The sequence below is a fragment of the Barbus barbus genome (genome assembly GCF_936440315.1).
Source record: "Barbus barbus genome assembly, chromosome: 6".
In the NCBI taxonomy this organism is placed as follows: Eukaryota; Metazoa; Chordata; class Actinopteri; order Cypriniformes; family Cyprinidae; genus Barbus; species Barbus barbus.
In genome coordinates, this window is record NC_136734.1 from 12,483,548 (window position 1) to 12,509,772 (window position 26,225).

Sequence of the window (26,225 nt, forward strand, 5' to 3'; positions counted from 1 at the left end):
TGGAGGGGTGTTCTGGGCGGGTGTGGGGTGATCGTTCAAAACGACAAAAGAACTCGTTTAAGTCGTCTGCCAGGTGTTGATTCTCCAGAGTGCTGGGGGGTGGTGTTTTGTAGCTGGTGATGTCCTTCAATCCTAACCACACTGAAGCCGGATCACTGGAAGAGAATTTGTTCCTGAGGTTGTCAGAATAATTCCTCTTTGCCACTCTGATCTCCTTTTCCAGTGTGTATTTGGCCTGTTTGTACAAGACTTTATCCCCTTTCTGTGAGCATCTTCTTTGGCCTGACGGAGCTGTCTGAGTTTGGCAGTGAACCATGGTTTGTCATTGTTGTAGAATAGATGAGTCCTGGTAGGAATGCACATGTCCTCACAGAAACTGATATAAGATGTTACAGTCTCTGTGAGCTCGTCCAGGTCATTTGCTGCAGCTTCAAAAACAGTCCAATCAGTCAGGTTGAAACAGGCTTGTAAATCCTGCTCTGTTTCGTTAGTCCATCTTTTAACAGATCTTAATACAGGCTTTGCAGACTTAAGTTTCTGCCTGTAGGATGGAATAAGATGAACCAAACAGTGATCAGAGAGTCCTAAAGCTGCTCGTGGAACAGAGTGATATGCGTCCTTTATTGTTGTGTAACAGTGATCCAATATATTACTGTCTCTGGTGGGGCATGTGATGTGCTGTCTGTATTTTGGCAGTTCACGGGAGAGATTTGCTTTATTAAAGTCCCCGAGAATGATTAAAACAGAGTCCGGGTGTTGTTGCTCACTCTGTGATCAGATCAGCGAGTTTCTGTAGAGCTGTGCTCACGTGCGCTTGCGGTGGAATGTAAACACTCACGAGAATGAACGAGCAGAACTCCCGCGGCGAATAGAACGGCTTGCAGTTAATGAAGAGTGTTTCTAGATCTGAGCAGCACATCTTCTTTAACACAGTTACATCTGTACACCACCTCTCATTGATGTAAAAGCATGTCCCGCCGCCGCGCGATTTCCCCGTTGATTCTGTGTCCCGATCTGCTCTGATCAGCTGGTAATTAGGCAGATGAATCGCGCTGTCCGGTATGTCGCCATTCAACCAGGTTTCCGTGAAACACAGAGCAGCAGAGTTAGAAAAGTCCTTGTTTGTCCGGGAGAGCAGAAGGAGTTCGTCCGTTTTGTTGGGTAGAGAGCGGAGATTCGCCAGATGGATGCTAGGTAACGCCGTTCTAAATCCGCACTGACGAAGTTTCACGAGCGCGCCGGCTCTCTTTCCCTGCCTGCGCCTCCTGAAGCGTTTGACCAGAGCTACGGCTCCACCAACTACAATGTCCAGCAAAACGTCCGAAAAATCAAAAACCGGTAGAAGATTTTGTGGTGTGTTCTGCCGAATGTTCAGCAGATCATCCCTGGTAAAACTGATCTTATTTGAAAAACAAAAAACAGGAAAAACAAACAAAAACAATACGAACACTGAGGAGCAACGCACAATAGCTGCCATCAGCGGCGCCATTTTGTTTACGCCATAAATGACAAGCAAGGCACTGTGAGGCATTTGTATGCTCTAGCATTTAATTTTAAACTTTCGTTTACTCTGAGAGAACACGAAAGCCTCAAAACATATTGTCATAATGTTTTGTCTAGAATATGTGGTGAAAGAAAAGATTCTTTTTGAGGTCAATGCAGGCTAAAGACAAGGCAGTTTGAGTGTGTGTGTGTGTGTGAGAGAGAGAGAGAGAGAGAGAGAGAGTTATATCAGATTCATAAATTGCATGCAGTTCAGGGTAGGATGAAATAGGTGTAATACAATAGTTTGTATGCATGGATGGATGGGTGTGTGTGTGTGTGTGTACGCGTGCGTGTGTATGTGTGTGTGTGATAGCTTGAGTATAAATGCATCCACACATGCACAGGTCCAAGGTCTTTATTTGCAAGCCCAACATGCTCCTGAACACTAGTTGTTTCTTTCATTCTTCCCAATTCACTTTCAATGGCCAGCCATTTTTGACAAGTGTGACTTTGTGCAATTTTGTACAAAATAAAAGCATTTAAAAGCAAACTTCTTGATTAAACATTAGAGCACACTAGTGTGTTTTTCTCTCATATTGTGAAAATTATTCATAAAAAAAGCTTTTTTCACTCAAAAAATTAGGTGCCTACTTTTAGATAAATGAGGCCTACGATTAATCAGAAGCAAATAGAAACACAAAACCAGTCCTAAATGAAAGAAAACGAGTTGACAAAAAGATTGAATCCAATATTTAGTGATTCAAAAACGGTAAAACTCAACTGTTTAACTCTTGGGGAGTTGGAAAATGAGCCTGTTTCCAAAAAAAGTGGAGTGTTCCTTTAACTTTGAAATGCATTATTATGCAAACACATGAGCAGAGTTCTCGGCATGAAAGACCCTCGATGTGCTTCTTTAATTCTCTCCAACATCATCCACAAATCAAATTAAATGAAATCTGGATGATGTTAACTGTGACAAGATGGTTGACGGCAGTTTAAACCGTTCCAGCCTGCACGTAACTAAGCAACAGAGCGTCCATTAAAGACGCAGCTATGACGAAGTAGTATGTCTCAAAGCTTGCCTACTATTCTATACTCAAAGTATGTACTTTTTCTTCACAAAAAGAGTACATACTTTTAGGGCATAGTATAAGTAGGGACGCAGCATCGGACATCTTTAGGTTTCAGCGCCATAGAGAAATATTGGAAGATCCGACGCTCGCATCGGTTTTATGGGGTTTCAAAAATGGAAAAACTATGTGCCTGGGGTACTTGTAACACTGATTCCAGGTATCCTGAGAGGGTGGGCAATATTATTTATTTTATTATATTTCCTGAATCCAAACAAAACAGAGCAAAATGTCCCTAAGTATTCAACCCCAATACAAATAAAGACAAAAACATTCATTTTGTGGTTGTCATGCACTCATTAAGTTACAATTTTCATCTGCTCAAGCAGAACGTTAACGTTATCTTGTGCATTAACAAGGTATCTCTGGCTAAAACTAGCTAACGTTAAAGTCAGTGAGTCCATGCTAATGTACAAAACTAAATAGCAGATTGTTCTTGCGTCTTGTACAGTGTAGGTCAAAAACACACAAATGAAGGTCTACAATTCAGTGCCTCTCCATATTAAATTGGTAAAATGTACATTAATTTAATTGTACTCTGCGATACATGAACAGTGTTGATCCTGCATGTTGTCATCCACGATCGTGATGACCGACCGTAATATGAGACTTCTCCCGCTTGCATTGAGATCTGTAAACCCTCGCTTCGAGTTACCCACCATAGTTATTTTTAAATATTTTATAAATCCCTCCATGGAATATTTAATTCCCATTTGGTGGCCTTCTTTTGGTGTCCAAAATTGTGCAAAAACATTGTGTGACAAGGTTTACACACTGCAGCTGTCATTGTAAGACAGTGAGCAATGTTTGTTCGAGGGAGCAACAGTAACTAAGGGGGGCGGGTCTTACCGATAGGTCAAATGAAGCAGATAGTAACTTGTGGCTGACAAGCTCCAAAAAGGACATACAACTACCAATTTAACCCAGTTATACTCTCGAGGCTACCACAGTACACATTTTGCATTTCTTGATGCAGCTGCAGACTGTGTTAAGTGGCATCAGTTTTTCATAGTACTCCCGAGCTCATGTTATATTTCACACAGCAGCATAATGGTTTCTCATGCAGTGCCATCTGAGGGCTCAAAGGTCATACACATTCTGCCTTGCCCTACGCGTACTGAGATTTATCTGGATTCACTGAATCTTTTCACAAATTATGTGAGGTAGTTGGTGAAAGAAATACAGAGTTCTGGCATGAAACTCTAGTTGGCACAGTCCGATAGGTCTAACTCAATCTGACCTATTGCCATTATTATCACATGGCACAGCTGGTTGGCTTTCTTCTGTATCAGTAGTAGGGTTGGGCGATAATTTGATAACGATAATTATCGCAATGTAATTTTCCTTGATAAAATGATATGAAGAGTTCGATAAATGTTCGATATAATGTTTATACGCCAAAAGCGTAACAAAACAGTCCGACTCATTTGAATGGAATTCACATTTGATAAGAACAGAATGGAAATTATTAGCAACACCAACATAACAGTAAAGCTAATGTTTTCTGTTAGTTTAAACACAAACTAAGAAAAAGTAAAACCGAAAATTTAATGTGGCAATAATTAAGACCAAACTGAACGTGTGTTTATGGTGCATTTCGGCAATGTTGTATTGGCCGGGGCGGGGCTTTGGAATATATTATCGGATATCGCAATATTTTTTACGACGATTATCGATAAGATTTTTTTGACATATTGCCCAGCCCTATAACAAACAAAACATCATATTATTGCATTTCTCAACTGGTATGTTATCAGAATTATTATGAAATGCCTGCAGACAGCGTGTCTTATCTATGAATTTAACGTTACACAGAACTATAGTCAAACTGCGTCGCACTGTTCCAATAATTTTGGAGTGCCCTCCAAAAGTATTGGAACAGTAAAGACAAAATTGCTCTGTTGGCTGTGGAATCAAGATATTTACAACACACAGATGTTTTACCAGATAAGAAGTTCAGCACTTTTAGAGTTTCATCCCCCTATCTGATGTGAGCATAAGGAAAGGGAAGTGGTGTGTGGCCAAGTATGGTGACCCATACTCGGAATTTGTGCTCTGCATTTAACCCATCCAAGTGTACACACTGCAGTGAACATACACCCGGAGCAGTTGGGGGTTTGGTGCCTTGCTCAAGGGTCTCACCTCAATCGTGGTATTGAGGGTGGAGAGAGTGTTGGTTATTCACTCCCCTACCTACAATCCCCGCCGGACCTGAGACTCGAACCCACGACCCTGGAGTTACAAGTCCAACTCTCTATCCATTAGGCCACAACTAAGTATTGGAACAGTTTCCTCACAGGTCTTTCTAAGTGATCAGCTGTGTTCTGTTGCAATAATTCTTCAGATATTAAAAGCAGGGAATGTGTCGCATCAGTTATATCCATTACTTCTGTATTCTGGATCCTGCAATCGATGATGACGCACACAAACCAGGATAAAGATGAGGGAGCTGACTTTGAGAGAAAAGCAAGCAATTTGAATGCTAAAAGAAAAGAGGAAGTCAATTAGAGCTATAGCAAAAACAAAGGGCATGGAGAAATAAAGAGTTTGGAAACCAACAGCGACACCAGCAACCAAAAACGACCTGATCGGCTGAGAAAACAACAGTAGCTGATGACCGACAAATCATAAAAGCTGTGAAAATTAATCCTAAAAGACATGTCTGTAAAATCACCAACAACTTCCAGAAAGCTGGGGTGATGCTCTGATAATTACTAGGGATGTGACGAGATCTCGTGAGATCAGATGTGTCTCGTGAGATCCGACTGGTCTCGCCAGAACGTGAAAATATCCTCACAAAACATTTTGCAGTGTTTGCGTTAGAGCTGCACCATTAATCATTAAAAAATTGCGATTTTGCGACAAAACGCGACAAAACACGCCATACCAACAACTCCACTAACACCTGTTTCACATCGTAAGCGTCTTAAAGACATTCAAATCTGCATTCATGCTGCTGCTGATCCAGAAAGAGCAACACAAACAGTCTTTTCAACCACACATCATTATTTATGTTACAGACATTTAATAACAGAAGTAGGCCTACTTGGATAAAAGTTTATAGTTTGGGTATAAAACACTTGTTGTCTACAGTAGCGATCAAAACGAAAGTACCTTAACACTTGTATTGTAAGACTTGCCTTCCGCCAGGAGGTGGCGACAACCCGTTTAAAAAATTAAGTATTTGACATTGAATCATTCATTCTGGAGATTTCAGTAGTGAAAGGAGTCTTTATTAACTGAGACACTGACTCCATTGAATTTATTTTATTTTATTCAAATGAATGTATATTTTTAAAAGACTTAAGCAATGAACATTTTGTCAGAACCACTAGTAAATTACGTTATTTTGTATAGTTAATATATTTTTTTTCAGAATCATGATCTGCAATTTATTTAAAACAAATGTGATTCTCAATATATCCAGAATCGTGCAGCTCTAGTTCACGTTCACATGTTTATTGCTGCATATAATTCATTAAAATAGAAGTTTCATTTCATAAAGTACAGGTTGATTTCAAAATGCACCTACTTTTTTTTTTTTTTTTTTTTTTTTTGCATTTTGTGTTTTTCAATTGACTAAAAGACTCTTTTGCCCTATATATTTCATCATTGAGGATTTAAAAAAAAATAAATAATCTCGTCTCGTCTCTTGGGATAAGTGTCTCGTCACACCCCTACAATCTACTGTCCTCAGGAGACTTTGACACAGAATTACAGATGCTACACCGCAAGATGCAAACCTCTGACCAGCACCAAAAATAGAAAGGCAAGATTAGAGTTTGCAAAAAAACACAAAGGTGAGCCAGAAGAGTTTTGGAACTGTGTTTATGGACCGATGAGACAAAGATGAACCTTTTATCTAAGGGATGGGAAAGCAAAAATGTGGAGAAAAAAGGAACTGCAAATGATCCCAAGCCTACAGCCTCATCTGTAAAGTATGGTGGAGGTGGTGTCATGGCATGGCTTGCCTCTGGACAAGCCCTCTCAACTTTACTGATGACTTAATGTATGATGACAGTAGCAGAATGAATTTGGAAGGGTACAAAACCATCTTGCCTACCAACGGGATGAACTCTAAAAGTACTGTTCTTTTTATTTGGTAAAACATGTGTGTTGAAACGTTTAATAATAAAATGTGACATTCTGTAGTTTTGTCTCATATTCATCTTTTAATCATATTTGCAAATGTCTTGACTCTTTACTGTTCCAATACTTATGGAGGGCACTGTATGTCTATAAAAATCTGCCACCGTCACAACCCTAATCGAAGTATTGCATTTACAAGAAGTAAAGTTTAAGGTCCTTGCACACTGAGACTGAAAATTTCATATGCGTTATTTCGTATTCGTCATCCTGTCCAATCAAAATGCTTGCAACGGATGCGAAAATGCAGAAAATCGAACCTGATCCAAAAAATTTTATGACGGACAAAAGTTTCGGAGGTAGTGTGTGAACATGATTGACAACGTGAGGTCGTATTTATTTTTTAACATGCGAAAATTTCAGACTATAATTTCAGACTCAGTGTGCAATGACCTTTATTCGCAATATTGCCAAAATCTTGTTGTTGCAGTCTCCACTATTTTGTTGTTGTTCTGTCTGTTTAGTTTTGTTTTCTACTGTGAATCAACAGGGCTAGTGTTTTTAACTTGTGGAACAACTGATTACTGCAAAACAAATTCAATGCGCATGTGCGACCTGCTCATACTAAGTACGCACTGTTATAAAAATTGGGTTTTGCACGTGCAGTATTCTGATGACAATTCGCATCACGCACACTGTTTGCTAAATGTGTAACATGTAAAAAAGTGAAGTATACTTTGGACTTTAGAAAGAAAATCAGAATTGGCAAAAAAACGGTATGGGCAGGTCACGCTTACAAAAAATCAGAATTTGGAATCGGTCGAGAACATTGCACTTGGATGAAAGTCTTGATGGTTCATTGGTTCGGTGGTGTTGGAGTCTAGTTCTTCTGGGCTGAAGAGTGATGAACTCCAAAGATTATTCTGACTTGGTCTCCTGGAGAGGTGCAACTTTTGAATTGCAAATCTTATCTTTTAAAGTTTTCTTGCTGCTATGGTATCCAGTGGCCTGGGGGTAGTTCACAGACATCACTGCACCAATTCCAGTGGTTTGGTGAGGAGTCTATTGGGCTATTTGTTAATTATAACGTAATAATGTCTCTGATTTGTCCAGCTGTTATACTGTGCACACAATAATGCAGGCTTATTATATTATAGTATTTTCTAAAGAAGTAAAAAATTAACATCGGTTTCACATTCTGGTGTGACTCCATTTTCAAGTCCAAACCTACAATTTTTTTTATATGGTTGAGTGTCCTCTTTCATTCATAAATACGTCATATAATGGAAGATAAATTAATTATAAATGCAAATTCATGTTGATTTTAAACAAAGGTGGTAAAACACTTCTGCCATTTTTCTGCTAATTTGTGCTTATTTTTTATTTTATTATTATTATTTTTTTTTACAGATGATCAGCACTGCTAGCACTGTGGGTAAATGGAAGGCAATGGCATGTCCATCTTTACCTTCTTCATTGGACTCCACATTACCTGGGATATCTCGAGAAGTGCTGTCTGTGTCCATGGAACCAAAATATCAATGTCAGCAGTGCAAAGAGATTCTTAGGAAACCTTTCCAAGCACAGTGTGGACATCGCTTCTGTGTGTTCTGTTTCAAACAACTCACCAGGTACCCAGGGCAGCCCTCTGCCTCTTGCTCCGCATTTATTGACACCCTCTCCATGGACATTCCCAATCCCTTTAATCTACCACTGCACTTTAGCTAGATGGAAAAATATCCCTCCTTTCGCTTGATCTTGATCCATGCTTTGGCCTCTTAACCCAAAGGGTTCTCCTTCAATCTGGATATACTATCTTCACTTACCTCTGTGGATATGTCCTAGGATATTTTCAATCTTTGGTGAGCTTTACCTTGGTGTCAGTCGTTTGGCTATAGTTTTTTTTTTGTCAACTTTTTATAGTGATTTTATACTATTAGGACAAGCATTTTTTAATGATAAAACCAGTGGTGTCAAATGATTAATCGCGATTAATCGCATCCAAAATAAAAGTTTTTATTTACACAATATATCTGCGTGTACTGTATATTTATGTATATATAAACACACACACATTATATATTTTGAAAATATTTATATATTATGTATATATTTATAGTCATAATTTATATTATATTATTATATATTATATTATAAATATATTTAATATGTAAATGTAACATTTTTCTTAAATATATACATGCATGGGTGTGTATTTATATATACATAATAAATGTACACAGTACACACACATACTATGTAAACACAAACCTTTATTTTGGATGCGATTAATCATGATTAATCGCTTGACAGTACTAGATACAACTAATGTTATGTCTGAAAAGTTTTTATGTGCTTAAAAAAAAAGAAAAGAATTGACTATTCAATTGACTAATTTTATGATAAATATTTTTTTTTTTTTAAAGTGTAAACATAAAAATAAATTACAATACTACCTCTCTTCCATGTATTCAAAAGCCCTATTCGGACGGGATTAGTTTTACATGGAGAGGTGGGGTAAAGTAATTATTACCACAGCTTCTCAGTTATTTTAGTCCCGTCCGAATGCGCCATCTCAGTAATCATTACAGACAATGTCAGTAAAGATTACAGCGACTTTTATCTTCTGTAAAAAGGTCCGGAGAAATTACCTCAGGTAATACTAATCCCGTGTGAATAGACCAGCTGTAAAAATATACGTAAATATTCTGTCATTTCCTGTCATTTTCTGCGGTTTTTAAAATATGGAGGCACTTGAAGAAGCTGACGGCGGTGCGTAAATCGAGTTACCCCTCCCACTTCTGATGGTTTTACTGAGATTTTTAATCGACCATCAATATTACAGACGTCCTGTGGTAAAATTACATCACCCCATCTAGCCCTTTAAAACGAATCCCGTCCGAATAGGGCTTAACATTCTGTGTTTTGGAGCAAACTGAATAGTGCCTCAAAACACCAGACCTCTGCATGAGCCTATGATACACAAACTACAGGTCTTGGCTGGATAGAGCAAGCCAGCTAAAAAGTCATGCTAAGTTTTGATGGAGGTAAAGGCAATTATAGTGTCATCCAGGAGTTGTACATTAAGCACTCATGTGTCCGTTATTATTGATGCGCAACAAACCTTGTATTTGCTCTCTTGTCGCACTGATCACTATAAAATCATATTTGTGCTTGAAACGGGAGTTCAGTATATTCACGTAGTTGTCAAAATGGTAACACTTTAGAATAGGGAACACTTATTCACTATTAACTACAACTGTCCCCTCAATAAATTCCTAATTTGCTGCTTATTAATAGTTAGTAAGGTAGTTGTTAAGTTTAGGTATTGGGTAGAATAAGTTCATGTAGAATAAGGCATTAACGTGTGCATAATTACTACTAAAGAATTGCTAATATAGTAATATGCATGCCTAATATGCAACTAGTTAAGAGACCCTAAAATAAAGTGTTACCGCCAAAATTATTTACAGTGAGTGTTTTATAGCTGATTCTCACCGAAGAAGCATGTTTTGGAGAAGTTTGTGAGGATCAGTATTGATTATGTACATATGGACATCGGACACTACTAGCACAGACATGATTGTTTGTTGTGACATAGGAACTATTCATTGATGATGACGACCACCTTCAGATTGCTGAGTTTCTACACATTCAGAATGTTTTCATTTTTAATTTGTATTTTGGTTTGTTTAGTGATTCTGAATGGATCCGTATAGTACTTTATAAACAGTCCTTTGACATCTTCCTGTGGCTTTGTTTGGTATGGCAGGTCGACTTGGGACTTATTTGGTAAAGTTTAAGCTTTATGTACTTTTAAGTTGTAAAGAATATCTGCAGTGACATTTTTGCAAAGTTCTAACAGAATACAAGTAGGTGTGCCTTGGAGTAAAAAGAGATTGAGAACTCCTGACTTAAGACGTTATAAATTGGGAGGCAATTCACATATCTGTAAATTAGGTGGGCATAATAGCATCAATTTCAACTCAAATACCTCCTTTGCAATATCATAAAAACATTACTTACATTTCACTGCTGGTTATACTGTGTATAATTGTGTATGTGACGAATAAAAAATCTTGAACATGGTAACACTTTAGATTAGGGAACATTTCTCACTATTAACTAGTTGCTTATTAGAATGCATATTTCTAGCAAATTAGTGGTTTATTAGTACTTAGAAAACACATACTAATGGCTTATTCTGCACGACTATATTTTAGATTCCTTAATCCTACCCCATACCTAAACTTAACAACTGCCTTACTGTTAATAAGCAGAAAATTAGGAGTTGGAGGCAAAAAGTCATAGTTTATAGTTAGTCAGTGGTGAGAGTTGGTCCCCAAACTAAAGTGTGACCATAAAAAAAAACTCATAATTTAGAAGTAATAGGTTATTTTCTATCCTGTCATTTTTCACAACTCTAGACACAAAACTCAAAACGGTTATCACTTGTAACACAGGCTGTCTAATGTTCAAAACATTGCATTGTGCATTCACATCTTTAAAAGAAATCTTGCACTTGCACAATCATTGGTTCAAAAAACTAATTTACTGTGAAATACCATTGAAACATAACTATAGATCACCCACACACAAGCAACCGATAGTTTCACCATGTCATTGTTCGTACAATCATTAAATATTGTAGAACAAAATAGGTGATGCAGGTTTCATTATGGTACTACATGTACAGTAAATACATCTCTGTAAAAGTACTGCAGTAGTGGAGAGAATACTACAGACACAGTGGAATCATTGAACAAAGTTTGTGATATATTGATGCAAAACACTACAGTACAATCACAACATAGGTTTATTTGAATCAAAGCAAAAATACAGTAATTAGCTATGAAATAGAAAAGACAGTACAGTAAAACATCAAATGCAGTGTTCCTCAACTTGCTTGTACTGTAAGAAACAAAACAGGAGTGATTACTGTACTTCTACATTGTCATCAACTCTGTGTTGTGGATTTTGCCACAGGTTCTCATCTACATCACAATGGATGTTTTCATTAGCCAAACATCTTGGAAAAAACCTTCGGGCATGGCGAATCCAGGCCTGACACTGGTCTGCTGTGATGTCATTGCAGGCGTTATCCATGGCCTGGAGAAGAGTGCCTATCATGAACCTTCCATCTCCATGCGGAGAAAAATTCCTCAATCGGGTTAAGGAAGGGAGAGTATGGGGGTAAATACAGGGTGGTGAATTGTGCATGGGCCTGAAACCATGCTTGCACCACATGAGCATGATGGAACCTGACATTGTCCCACACAATGACATAGGTCACACCTTCAGCTCTACAAACCTGATCGAGTTCATCAAGAAAGGTGACAAGGAGAGCTGCATTATATGGTCCAATGTGAGGTTTGCGTCCCACCACACCATCTTCTGATATAGCCGCACACATGGTAATGTTGGCCCCACGTTGTCCAGGTACTTGGATGGTTGCCCGCTGGCCAATGAAATTCCGACCTCTCCTCCTTGTCTTGGCCAGATTAAAACCTGCCTCATCCAAATATATGAATTTGTGATGGTCGTCATCAGCATCCAGCTCCATCACCCTCTAAAAATACATTTTGGAAAGAGATTTAGAGATTACTGTACAATGTAGAATTTTTGTGAATGTTTTTACAACAGCCATCTTGAAACTGAACTGACCTGAACATAGTCAGTCCTCATTTGCTTCACTCTGTCTGCATTTCTTTCGAAAGGCACACGGTATAGTTGTTTTATAGATACCTGGTGCCTTTTCAGTATGCGTGCAATAGTCGGCAAACTTATGGATCCCACATTGTTCATTGACATTGTCCAAGATATGCTGGCTAATTTCTGTAAGGCGAATATCATTTCTGGCCCAAACCAAATCGACCACAGCCTGCTCTTGTTGGTCAGTTAGAATTTTGCCTCTGCCTCCACTATTTGGCCTGGTCACAATTCTACAGGGAACATTAGAGTAAGAAGACACTTGGTCACATCACCTATTCTGGGATACACATTGGTATGCAGTCATTTGACAATTGAGAGTAGCATAATGTTTAGTGCATGCTGATAACTTACCGGTTCTCATTGCGGAAAGTTCTGATTATTGAGGCCACGGTTGACCTTCTGAGGTTTGGTTGTATCATTGTAGCCGCCTCAGTCATTGTCATGCCATGATTTATGACATGGTCTACAACTATTGCCCGAATTTCATTGGACACTCTATGCTGTTGCTGCCGCTGTCTTGGTCCGTGGCTTTGTCCTCTACCACGTTCCCCCACACCTCTCAAACGAGGCCCACGACCACTTCTCAGAAGGGGGGCCTGTCCCCTGCCATTCCTTTGACCAACACGTCTTCCTCCCACCACTGCTTGACCTCCATTGTGACCTGGATCACCTGCTGGCTCCATGTTACGTATCACTATGCTCTTGCAATTGGATCCCAATCAACTCTTTATATACTCATTCCACAATGTGCACTCAATCATCAGTAACGAGTTGGCAGAATTGGACAAGCAATTACAAGGGCCTGCATCTATACAGTGCAGTACTGTCAATACTGTAAATAGTCTGAAAAGGTGGTACAGTATTTGGGACCATAGACACAGTGTGTGATGAAGCATTATGATAAAATATTAGGCTACATCCATGGATATTGTAGTCTAATTGGTTCATGCTCCACGCCAATTGGTGACAATGAATCTTGTTACAGTATCTTGAAACTTTCATGATTTAAACATGGAAGATTGTTTTTCTGTTTCCATACAACTATGCATTAAGAGTAATGCAACTGTTACTTATCATTTTGAGCAGTTGTATCAATTGATAGTTAAATTGATAGTTAGTTAGATCATTGTAAGGAAATGAATAGACACTCATTTGAAATGTAATGTGTGAATTGCCTTTTGAAATAGTAGTACTTTGATGTTAAGTTGTCATTGAACAGCTGATTTTTGTTGAATGAACAAATGATCTAAGTTTTATGTGTATTGTATCCAAGCAATTGAGAAAAGGGTTAGAGTTTTGAAAAATGTGCATTTTGATCATTGGTTGTGAGTTTTGTGTCTAGAGTTGTGAAAAATGACATCAAGGTTCTGAAGATAGTAGCAAAGTGATTGTAAAAAAACTGTAAAAACTAATTTGCAGTAAAATGAAGTGAACAAACAAACAGTGTCTTACTGACTCAATCTGGAATAGTCTTTGTTAAAGTCATCATGAAATCAAAATTAACATGATTTACTTTATTAGCGCACAGTCCTAGTCTTGAGGTAAATAATTTATCCCTGCAAGTTAATCTATAGAAAAAAAGTGTCAGTTTGACTGCTTAGGCAGAGGATCCTTAACCACTTCCCTCCTAATTGTTTGTTTGCTGCAAGCGAGAGATGGAGAGGAGGAGCGCTGAAATAAAACCGCATCCTCTTTTCAATGTTTTGTTTGTCGGAAATACTTCCCTTTTGTGCATTCATTGTTGGTCTTTGATAAATAGCATTTTGAATTTATTTAGTTTGTTTATATGCATTGTTCAGTTCCAATCCACTTGCCAGTTAATTCAGACTCAAAACCGCAATTTGTCCAATTTATAATGCTTATTCACCTATAAACCTTGGAACTTGGAAGGAAGGAAAAAGCCATGAACCTTTACCAAAGTGGCATTCGTTCACCACTGAAACATGAAAAATGAGTTGCTCTGTGAATGACCCATGGGCCCATGGGTCTATTTGAGGCTGAGACTAGCTTATTTTTGTCATTTTATCTCTCCTTATGGTGAGCAAAACTGCTGTGACAATTGTCAGTACAGGCTTGTCTGTATATTGACATGACAAATATCAGTGATGTAAAAATGTTAAAATCTGTATTATAACAAATATCTGATTGTTCGCCATCCACCTATAAAATACAAGAACGTCTTTCAATTTAAAGAAAGTTTAAAATTTTATTTCATTTTCAGTTGCAAGAAATGTTGACATTTTATATATGTATTAGTTTAGTGCCTTTTACGTTGAAAAGTGCCTCTGGCTGTACTGATATAGGTACAAGCATGGAAAAACTTTAACCATCTCAGATAAATGTCAGTTTGCATACAGCCTTTGAAGCTTTTTATAGTATGTCAGCCGGTATAGGATGTACATGAGAACATAAAATTTGGTGCAATACATTTATCCTTCCTCATGTTTCGCTTTTAATTATTGTGCACATGCTGCTTTCACTTCAATCTTTCCATTATCTAAGCACTACTTTCTTGTTGCAAATTAAGCTTGAAAGCTTTCTTTGGGTAGATAAATAGCCCTCTGGTAAGAGAAGGCTGTATATTAATGCTTTCCCAAAACTGTGGTGTTTATAGTGCGTTTAAAGGGATTGTTCAACCAATAATGAAAATTGACTCACCCTCAAGTAGTTCCAAACCTGTATGAATTTCTTTGTTCTGCCAAATACAAAGGAAGATATTTTGAAGAAAGTTTGTAACCAAGCTGTTTTGGGGAACCATTGACTTCCATAGTAGGAAAAAGAAATACAGTGGAAGTCAATGGTGCTCCAGAACTGCTCTGTTTCCCACATTCTTCAGAATATCTTCCTTTGTGTTCAGCAGAACAAAGACATTCATACAGGTTTGGAACTATTTGAGGGTGAGCAAATGATGACAGTATTAAAATTTTTGGGTGAATTATCCCTTTAAAGTTCGATCTTGCCTTGCTCTGTTTTGAAGGCTGCAGTGTTAAATTTAAAATCTTTCCTCTTCATTAGCTCGGGGCCCATACCCTGCGAAGCCTGTCGTGCTGAGGGTATATTCGAAGAGGCAACGTCTATGCTCAATATTGGAGTGGTAAGTGCTATCATTCTTATTTCCTGGTAACTCTTATTCAGTGTATACATTCTTGGCAAATGTACATGCAGTGGTGTAATGTTTAAGTTATAAGAATACAGTTTCAAAAGGTGTTCAATGAAGAAAATTCCATGGTCTTTGACTACTCCATAGGCATTTCCTGATAATGCAGCACGAAGGGAAATTGATAGCTTGCCAGCCAAATGCCAAAATGACGGATGTAGTTGGTCTGGAACACTAAAAGAGTTTGAGGTAAGAGCATTGTTCACCTGGCTTGTCATCTTAAAATGTTTTATATTTCTAAATGCCAACTATTATAATGACATTTTCTTTCAACTTTAAGTCTAACCCAGCAGTTAAGCAAATAAGCTAATGAAAAATATACTGTCAGTTTAAAAAAATAACGTCCGCCCATGTCTGTGAGTATGAAAGTCAGCATTAAAGATGGGGGTTGGGCGGAAAGTCCCAAGGCTGCCTGGAAAGTACCGGTGTTACCATGAACAGTGTAGAAGATAAACTTTTGAATATTGCTAGTGTAGTATTTGTCTTTTAAAACTATGTTAAAAGCATAATAATCTTTTACCCTTTTGTGTAATGATAATGAAAATAATTTAGTTTATTTTAAACTTTTTGTATTGAAAAAGGGTTTTGTGTATTTGGTGAACTGTTTTCAGAGTTAAAAAAAAAGATTAGTTTAAAGCATTTAGAGAGCTGATGGTTATATAGTGTTATAAGTGTATGTGATTTATGTAAGATGAGAGTAATGTTTAAAGTTGTTTATAACCTATGAACCTAGATATTCTGATTGCTGACACAAACTCTTGCCAAGTTTCCATTCTGACTTTCAGTCTTGTTTCTGGAAGCCTGAAACCTTATCGAGTTTAACTTGGTTTTTTTTAGCTCCATTTAGCTGCTAAAAGTGTCGGTATGACCCAAATTTTTCCCTTGTGACTTTTAGTGATTAAGTCAGTGTTGAGTGTAGTTAAATTAAGTCGGATTGAGTCAGTGATGATTCATCTGATGAATGAACACATGGTAACTAAAGAAATGAAGCAAGAATTTCCTGACCATGTTCTTAGAATATTTATCTCAGATTGTTTCTTTGATATGTAGATTGATTGATTAACTTACTTGATTCTGACCTTTTTTTTTTTTTTTTATCTGGGTAACAGATATAACTGCCATTACATTTCTCACACCCTTCTTGTTTAAAGACCAGTTCACACTGCACTGACAGATGCAGACAAATGGCAACAGACACGTTTGTCAGGTTTTGTCTGATCAGTGTGTTACCCCTGTATGTTGGCGTTGGTTGATGCTTATTTTCAATCGGTTGAATGTGTGTTTGTCAGGTTTTGGAATGGCTGAGAAGTGATGTACTGTACTTGGTCGTCTGTTAGTGTAGTTTGAATTGGCCTTAGCTCTAGCATTATCATGTATAAAGTTTGCATAATTAAACAGGACATTTGCACAAAGACACACCTGGGGGCATATTACAGAAACATCCTAACTTTAAAATCTTATCTGTTTGGTAGCCATGGTAATTTCAGTTAGGACCACATTTAGGACAAAAGCTATTACAGGACAGCATTTCCTAAGAGTGTTATCTTAACTACAGATAGGAAAGGGGTACAGAAACCTCCAAACTTGACAAAAAACCCTAAAAACTGTCTTAACTTTAGGACAACCCCACAGCTGTCCTAACTTCAAAATTATTTGAAAGCTAACGGAAAAAACACTTACAACTGTGCTGTCCGACAATGGTATTACATTTATTAATAGTTCAAAATGAAGAACGAAGATGTTTAATGGTAGAAAGTCTCTTGGAGGACCCTGAAGATGTGTTATATTTTAATGACAAAACACTTATAAGTAATTACAGACTGCCACAAAGCATATTACAGTTAGCACAGGAACTGCAACCAGCATTATAGAAACCAACAAAAGTGTCACGGAGCATTACTGGTTGTAGTGTAAGTGACTAATGCCTTACGTTTTTTTGCAAAAGGCGATTTTCAAAGTGAAGTAGCTTCTCATGAGCAGTGTTGGTTGCTTGGTAACAGACCTGAGAGTGGATTGTCGAGCTTGATTATGCCATTTAAGACTTCCTAACTAGAGATAAGATACTATTTTTTTTAAGATAGGATAAGAATCCCAAATCAAGTTAAGATTTGCTTCTGTAATAAGAATTTGCAAAAAATCCTAATTTAACATATCATATCTTAAGTTAAGACCTAAGATAAGAAACCTTCTGTAATACGCGCCCAGCAGATGTATGACCTTTTGATTTAGAAAACAGAGAATGACAGCTAAAAATATAAAGATTTAGTGAACTTGCATAACTGTACTTAACTATACATAAATTATAAAACTTTATATTGGTTTTCTGTAATGGCTGTGGCTTTTCTTCTTGTTACTTAAATGTTCATATAAAACACAATAATAGAAAATAAAGCGTATTCACTATGTGCTGTATACATTAACTTTTAAATTTAAAATAGATTAACTAGAACACTTAAATTTCTCCTGTTCTGTCAGTGGGTTTGGAACAACATAAATGTTGGTAAAACAATGAAAGAATTTTTATTTTTTGATGAATCATCCCTTGTGTTGCAGTTTACCCCAATTCACTCTACATCTCAGAATTCTGAAAATGCAAATTAGTATAAATTGTGCAGATGAACATGTTCTGTCTTGTGACTGTCTTGTCCACAAGGTCATTATTGTACTTTCAGCCAGTTATGTCTTGTGATCATTTAGTAACTTAAATACAGGAAATGCATCTCATGGGAGTAAAGGGCATGAACAACAGCTATAAAAAGCTATTCATATTCTCAAGATAATACTGAATGGGGCACAATTTAAGAGTTGACCCATACACAACAATGTGGTACTTTTCCTTTCAACATGGCATTTAAGTTGGAGACTTACAGATACTACTTTTCTTCACTAGGGTCAGCATGAAGGTCGTTGTGACTTTGAACGTGTAAAATGTGAAGCATGTCAAGCACTCATCTTGCTCAGTGAGAAAGACCGCCACAATGAGCGGGAATGCGAGGCCAGAACCCTGAACTGCAAATACTGCAAGGTCACATTCAACTTCAAAGAAATCAAGGTAACCCACATCCTAGAAGTGGCCTATCCTTAAGTTTACCACTGATTGGTCTGTAGTTTGTGTACTTTTAATGTTTGCTGTGTTAACTAGAGCTGTGGAGTATAACTGTTACTTCACATATTGATGTGAAAATAAAAGAATCAATTCTTGAAAAATGTTCTTAAATAGACCTATCATACATATTAATGTTTTATTGTAATTAAAGTACCCCATTATTAAAAAAAACAAAGCACTTGTATCTAATGTTTCCATTTCAGTTTTCACAAAAAGAACATGCATGAATGAGAAAATAAAGTACGGAATGTGCTTGATGTTAAAAAGAGATATTAAGGGCAATAAGCCATGAAAAAGTCGTGCAGTTGTGCAGCGGCACGACTGATCTTCAACGAGCCCAAAAGAGCGCATGTTACACCTCTCTTCATCTCCTTGCACTGGCTACCATTGGCAGCTCGCATCAAGTTCAAGACACTGATGTTTGCATACAGAACTACCACAGGCTCAGCACCCTCCTACTTCCACTCACTATTACGAACCTACATCCCCTCCAGAAGTCTGAGATCTGCTAGTGAGCGACGCCTCGTGGTACCATCACAGAGAGGCTCAAAATCACTCTCCAGAACATTCTCGTTCACCATTCCTGGCTGGTGGAACCATCTTCCCACCCCTATCCGGAATGCTGAATCCCTGTCAATCTTCAAGCAACAACTGAAAACTCATCTCTTTCGTCAGTACTTGACTTCATCCTAAACTAAACGAAAAAAAAACTCACTCTTTCCCTCTATCTTTCTCTCCCTCCCTTACTAGCTTGTACTTATTTGAACAATGACTGAGACTTGGTGTTACGAGCACTTCCTCTGTCTGATTGCCTCTTCAAGATGAATCGCTTGTTGTATTCCCCAATTGTAAGTCGCTTTGGATAAAAGCGTCTGTCAAATGACTAAATGTAAAAAGATCTCGGTGCATTATTCGCACGGTCTGACACACAGCTGAAGCACATGCACAAAAAGCAACTTCTCAGACAGCATGCGTTCCTGAATTCAATTCTCTTAGCAACGTATTCCACTTGAACGGTCAGACACATACAGAAATAATTTAAAAATATCTGTCAGTTGGTGAGTATTCATGTAAACATAGTCAGTTGGGGGGATCTGCTCTGTAACATTATATTAGGTCCGTGCATTAGGTCTTAATATAATAAACCTGCTGCTGTCTGTGTCATTTAATGTTTACCAAACAACAAAAGAAAAGAGGGAATCACTTGTTCTTGACTGAGTAACTTTTGTAGTTTTAATAATAATCAGTTTATTTATAATTGATACACTTGGACTATGCACTAATTTTTACATTTGAATATTTGGTTTCTGTATTATTTCTTACTTGAATGTTTTTGTTAAATAGATGTAAAATTAAAACATGTAAAGCACTGTCTATTTAATTTGTTTCTTATATTGTATTTGTTATACTGTTTGTTAACATAGATAAAAATAACTATATTGGGATTATAAAAATTATTATTATTAGAAGAATCAGAGGAAATGGAAATGAAATGCATAGAGGTGTAAGCACAAAGAGTGAGCAAAATAGTTGTTGATATCACATTATCTTTGCTGATTCTCCTTCCTACATTACTCCTTTGTGTCACAGGCCCATGACGAAATATGCCAGAAATTCCCCATGCAATGCAAAGACTGTGTTAAAAAGAAAATCCCCAGAGAGAAGGTTGGTCTGCGTTCTCAGCCATATATTGTTTCTGCTTGAATTACAGTATTTGTTAGTATGAATGTAAACACTGTTAAATTTATATTTTTTTTATATTTATAGCCTCTTTTTTTTTTTTTTTTTTATTCACATAATGCGTCTAATTATTTGTTGTCATAATTATGTTGACTTTTTTTCTCTGATTGTCCCTCCTTTTTTTTCCAGTTTCAAGAGCACATGAAGTCTTGTGCAAAGTCTAAGTCGGCGTGCCAGTTCAGTGAGATTGGCTGCAGGGTGGTGGTGTGTATTTGTTTCTCGTTAATGTAGTTAAGTTCAGAATAGAATTGAGGCTATGCAAGAAATTAGTGTTCAAAGGAGATCTACTGCCTATTTGCAGCATAAAAAAATCATATCATACACCTGGTGCAATGTGGGGTCAGGCGCAACGTTTTAGTTTTTTGCTAGTTTCAGCACGACACAGTTACGTTGTTTAAATAGCAAATGCATTTGCGCCCATTTCTGCGCCTGGTCTGAAAAGGAGGTGTGTTCAGGCGCATTGTTGGCGGGTTGCTATTTTGAGACAGCTGGAATAGACTGCGCCATTGACCAACTGAAACCTGGTCTAAAGTCAATGGCACAATTTTTTTTTTTTTTATTCAAAGAGCACGTTAGTAATATGTGCCTATATGCGGGTTCACAACGCACATACACTCTGCTTTATTACACACACAGGGACGCGCAGCAACACACAAACATGCCAAATATTAAAAATTAAAGGATTACAATGTAAAAGAATATTATTGTGTAGACTACATAAATATAAAAATGCCTACATGTCATAATGGATAGTCACTGCGGGTACCAGAATTAGCCCATCTTTTTTGCTCGCGCACAAGAAGATCTGTTTCCTTTCTGGAGACACGTTCAGTTTTTGCGCTGGCAAATTCCGCCGTGTAAATAGCGAATCTGCCATGGCGCGAGCGCAACTGGCTCTTAAAGGGAATTTGAGATGAGACTATGATTGGTTTATTGCCGGTTTTGCCCAAAACACACACACTACTCATTAAGAGAATAGGGACAACCCTTTTAGACCATGCACCGGGCGCGCCGACTGTTTTTCCCATCGTTAAACTAGCAAAAGTAGATTCAGACACACCCTAAGTGCACCTGCACCTTAGATCGTTAAAATAGGGCCCGTAGTGTTGGCCCACAGAAAGTATTTTATTTAATTTGTGGTGTTTTGTTACTTTCTGTTAGCTGTTCTAAAATGCTTCAAGTTTCAAAAGCCTAAAAATAATTTGGTCACAATATGTAGAACTACAACATCTGTTTGACTCTTTCAGTTCACTCTTTGCCTTCCCACGTTTGTTTAAAATTGAACCAAACTAATTAAATAGTCTGGAGAGTGGGTTAGAAAAGTCCCAAACTCAGTGACATTGCTAGGTATTACATGTATGCAGTACTTGTGTACTTGCAAAGGCTGGTGAATCATTAGGGGAAATACAATACAGATGGGAAAAAAAACTAAGGTAAGGAGATTTTAAAGGCTTAGTTATGTTCCTAACAGAAAAAACAAACACAACACCGAGGGATACAGAACTCAGAAATATTTATTTCAAGATGCAAAAAATGAAACTTAAAATTGTTTTTTTTTTTTTTCTATGAAATCGAGGTTCATTTTTCATTTTTATCAAGTGTTCAGTTGTAGTTTCATTTTTTGCATCTTGAAATAAATATTTCTGTGTTCTGTATCCCTCTGTGTTATTTAACTTTTCTGTTTGGAAGATAAATGAACCTTTAAATCTCCTTTGTAAATGCTTTACAAGGTATGAATAGTCCTGACTTTAGAGGAGATCATTACTAATGCCTATTAATGTTGGAACAATGCTTTATAAAGGATGAATTGACTATTTACTGATGCTTAACTAATGATTCATAGTGTGCAGTTATTATAAAGTGTTACCCAACTGTTAAAATCATTTGATTTTCAAGAAGGCCTGCTAATAAGCAACTAGTTAATAGTGAGAACTGTGTGTTAATAGTGGCTTGCTTTAATTGTTTTTAACCCTTTCTTTCTCTTGGTAACCCCAGGACATTTTTCAGTATAAATGAATAATTTGAACATTAAAGAAATGCTTTTACATAATTTAATGTAACCCTTTTTAATACAGTATTAATATAAATATTTTTTTGCATAGGTTGACAATGGTAAGCAGAAGGAGCATGAGCAAACCTGCATGACGGATCATTTGCGTCTCATGCTAGCCGTGCTGTCCTCTGTGCGCCTGCGGGCCGAGGGGGAAGATTCTGGACTGGGATTGTATCGTGGACCTGAAGACGCATCTCCAGCAGGGGCTCATGCTGCTGGCCATAATGCAGGAAGAGGAGGCGCTCCTGGTGTACAGCAGAAAGTCACAGCATTGGAGAACATAGTGTGTGTGTTGAACAGGGAGGTGGAGCGCTCTGCCCTCACCCTGGAGGCACTATCCCGTCAACATCGCTTAGACCAGGAGAAGATAGAGAACTTGTCAAACAAGGTACTACGCATACTTTGCAGAAAACTATACACTTAAATAGTTCAGATAAAACGCTTGCTAAAAGTTGGATTTATAGGATTTTTTTTTTTTTTCGGACAGCAGAGATGGTTTTGATGCTCTGCTATGTGTCAGAGCATGATGCGAGGCTCTCACCTTGCAGGTAACACATTATATGACGTATTGACCGATTTTGTTTTATGATATGCTGGTGTAACATTTTACTTCAGTTGATAGCTTACACAAATTTGTCTGGCATCTTTTACTCTCCCCCATGTAGTATGCTTTTTTTTTTTTCTTCCATGGAACACAAAAGGAGAAATTTTGAAGAAATTTCAATGTAATGAAAGTGACGGGCAGATCTCCAAAAATGACAAAAAAAGCAATATACAGCGATAAGTGGTCTATACAACTTCTGAAGCTATGATACGAGTAACTGACTGAAATTGAAATCATTTACTGAAAATCTTTTTAAATACCTTTTGTTTTTTTGTTTTTTAGAATAAATCTTGAATATTCAAGCATTCCTTTTAGATAAATGTGCAACAAATGTACCTAAAAAGTACAGATTAGTGCCTTGGATTAGTAATATGTATCCTTAAGGTACTACTATTTACAGGTAAAAAGCTACAAAATTGTTGCTTTAAGCACACACTATACCCCCAATGGTATTTTTATCTTAAGCGTTGGTGCGTTACATTCAGGTGGGACACAGTTCTGCTTTTTCCATGGAACAAACTGAGTCATACAGGTTTTGGAACAGCATGGGGGTGTGGAAATGACACCAGTGTTTTTATCTTTGGGTATGCCATCCTACTGATTTAATAGCTTTGAAAGTCAGTTTATATAAAAAAAAAAAAAGCTACTACAAAACAGTTGTTGTTAGTAAGATTTGCTTCCGTTTGGCTGTTACTTGAGAAACACGAGCGTGTGTTTGTCCTCCAGCAGAAGAGCCTCTGCTGTCTCTGCCATGAGTCTTCATTCACATGGGATTTAAAGTGGAGACCATCCAAGGCTTTCTAATAACTGATCAGTTGATTAAAAGAGTAGTTTAACCAAAAATTAAGATGTAATGATAACAGAAATTGTCCTTTTTAAAGGAATAGTTCAACCAACAATGAAAATTTGCTGAAAATGTACTCACCCTTAGGCCATCCAAGTTGCAGATGAGTATTCTTTGTTGGAACAGATTGAGAAATTTAGCTTTACGTCACTTGTTCACCTTTGCAGTGAATGAGTGTCCTCAGAATAAGATGTCCAAACGACCACAAGTAATCCAGTTATTGTCCTACCTATAGCACCAAATGTGCTGTGAAAGGCTGCTTCTTTGTAAGAAACAAATTCCCTGTTGTCCTCTCACATCAAAATCCACAGACATGCTTATTTAGAGCTTTTTTGTGCTTGTTAATGTCCTGATTTAGAGGAGATGACTTCACAATAAAAATAATAATGTGGATAAAATATACTCGTATTTTAGCTGGAAGCAATGGTTTAAAGTTAAAAACACCTTGGTGATTTATTTGCTTATTACAAATACATAGCTTTTCATTCCACAAGATGTTAATTGATGGACTGGAGTCGTGTGGATTACTTATATTGTGGATTATTATATGGTGTGTGGTAATTATCATAGAACCATAGACACCACTGAACCAAAGATAATTTGTCAATACCAGTGTCGCAAACTTTCTTAAATCTAAGACACACCGAATAAAGGATTGTGTGTGTATCTAATTACATTATTACAACAACATTGCTGTTTGGCAGTTTCTTAACCATGTTTCTCATTTGTGTTTGGTGACTCTTGAAGGTGCGACAGCTAGAACGGACTTTAACCATGCGAGATCTGCAGTTAGCAGAATCAGAGCAGACCTTGCGGGAGCTGCAGTTTTGTACATACGATGGAGTTTTCATTTGGAAAATAGCAGACTTCTCTCGTCGGAGACAAGAGGCAGTGGGGGGCCGGGCACCTGCCATGTTCTCACCTGGTAAGGCTAAGATCAAATTAAAGGACTGTTGCAGGTTCAATACAGGTTAAGCTTGATTGATAGCATTTCCTGCATTTAGTCAATTCTGTTTATTATTGGTATTTTAATATTTCTGTGTGTAATTGTAAATATTGATTTATTTATTTTTATGACCAAGGGGTGATTATATGCAAATAATCAATATAATGATATAAATTGAAAATTAGTTTCAAAACTGTTATCACATGCTTAACTTGTGTCCTGGGAATGTTCTAGGGTAAATACAAAATACTTAGCATTTTGTAAATTGAAAGTACAACTTGTCTGGTTTCATTCTGAGGGCCTTGCCCTGACTTGGAAATTTTTCAAGCTTATGTGAAGGTTTTTTTATGTAGCAGACTAGTCATGTTCCTTTTATGACATTTGGATCTTCCCTCTATTTCCAGAACTGCTCAGTGTCATTCAAGACCCCTGTGGTACAAACTGACATTTACTGAAAAACGTTTTGTAAGAAATACAAAATTACGACATTTATAATGTTACACACAGTTTAAAATGTTGAAAAAGATGCATCACAGTTTCCACAATAATATTAAGCAGCACAGCACTCAACATTGCTAATAATATGATTTCTTACATGAGACTTAAATCAGCATATTAGAATAATTTCTGAAGGGTCTTGTGACACTGAAGACAGGAGTAATGGCTGCTGAAAATTCAGCTTTGCCGTCAAAAATAAATTACATTTTAATATCAAATAAAAACAGCTATTTTGTTTAAGTTGAAGTAATATTTTACAATATTGTTTCAAGTGGATTTTTGAGAATATTACCCACCAACTTTTGAACGTGTGTGTGTATAAACATACACACACACACTTGATATAAGTGATAAATCATTTCAATTATATCAATTAATTTAAATTATTCTTGGTATAATTTATATTGTTATCATTTTCATTTTTATTATATCATGATATATTCTATTTTTAACCATGTAAATACCCAGAGTTATTTGTCTTTTATGCCAAAGTAAAGTTCAGTTCAATCTGTTAATTAAAACTAATTAACAATCTGAGAAGCAGTTTTAAATGTGTGAGTCTTTAAGTTGTTGGGAATGATTTCTTCACATTCAGTGTTCAAAGCTGATTTGAGTAGCATATTAGCATTTCAGTGACCTTTTAGTAAAAAAAAATTCCCACAAATTTTTTTGAACCCTGCTTTTACCATTTTTCTTCCTTTTTTTCTAGCGTTCTACTCCAGTAAATATGGGTATAAGATGTGTCTGAGACTCTACCTGAACGGTGACGGCACAGGCCGGGCCACTCATCTTTCTCTATTCTTTGTGGTCATGAGGGGCAAATATGACGCATTGCTGAAGTGGCCCTTTAGCCAGAAGGTAAAT

General features: G+C 37.1%; 1 protein-coding gene and 1 long non-coding RNA gene across 4 annotated transcripts in view; both read left to right on the plus strand.

Moving 5' to 3' along the window:
* The window catches only part of LOC306870868, a 1,223,475-nt gene that overhangs the window by 148,810 nt on the left and 1,048,440 nt on the right, over positions 1–26,225 (plus strand). The window lies entirely within an intron of this gene.
* traf2b (Tnf receptor-associated factor 2b) overlaps positions 1–26,225 on the plus strand; it is a 33,139-nt gene that overhangs the window by 2,947 nt on the left and 3,967 nt on the right. For both annotated transcript variants that reach the window (XM_079418329.1, XM_079418330.1), the window contains exons 2-10: positions 8,112–8,332; positions 15,429–15,507; positions 15,661–15,759; positions 18,461–18,622; positions 20,267–20,341; positions 20,546–20,620; positions 22,519–22,857; positions 24,665–24,842; positions 26,071–26,219. In XM_079418329.1, coding sequence (XP_079274455.1) covers positions 8,112–8,332; positions 15,429–15,507; positions 15,661–15,759; positions 18,461–18,622; positions 20,267–20,341; positions 20,546–20,620; positions 22,519–22,857; positions 24,665–24,842; positions 26,071–26,219 — 1,377 coding nt within the window. The remainder of the gene's footprint in view (positions 1–8,111; positions 8,333–15,428; positions 15,508–15,660; positions 15,760–18,460; positions 18,623–20,266; positions 20,342–20,545; positions 20,621–22,518; positions 22,858–24,664; positions 24,843–26,070; positions 26,220–26,225) is intronic.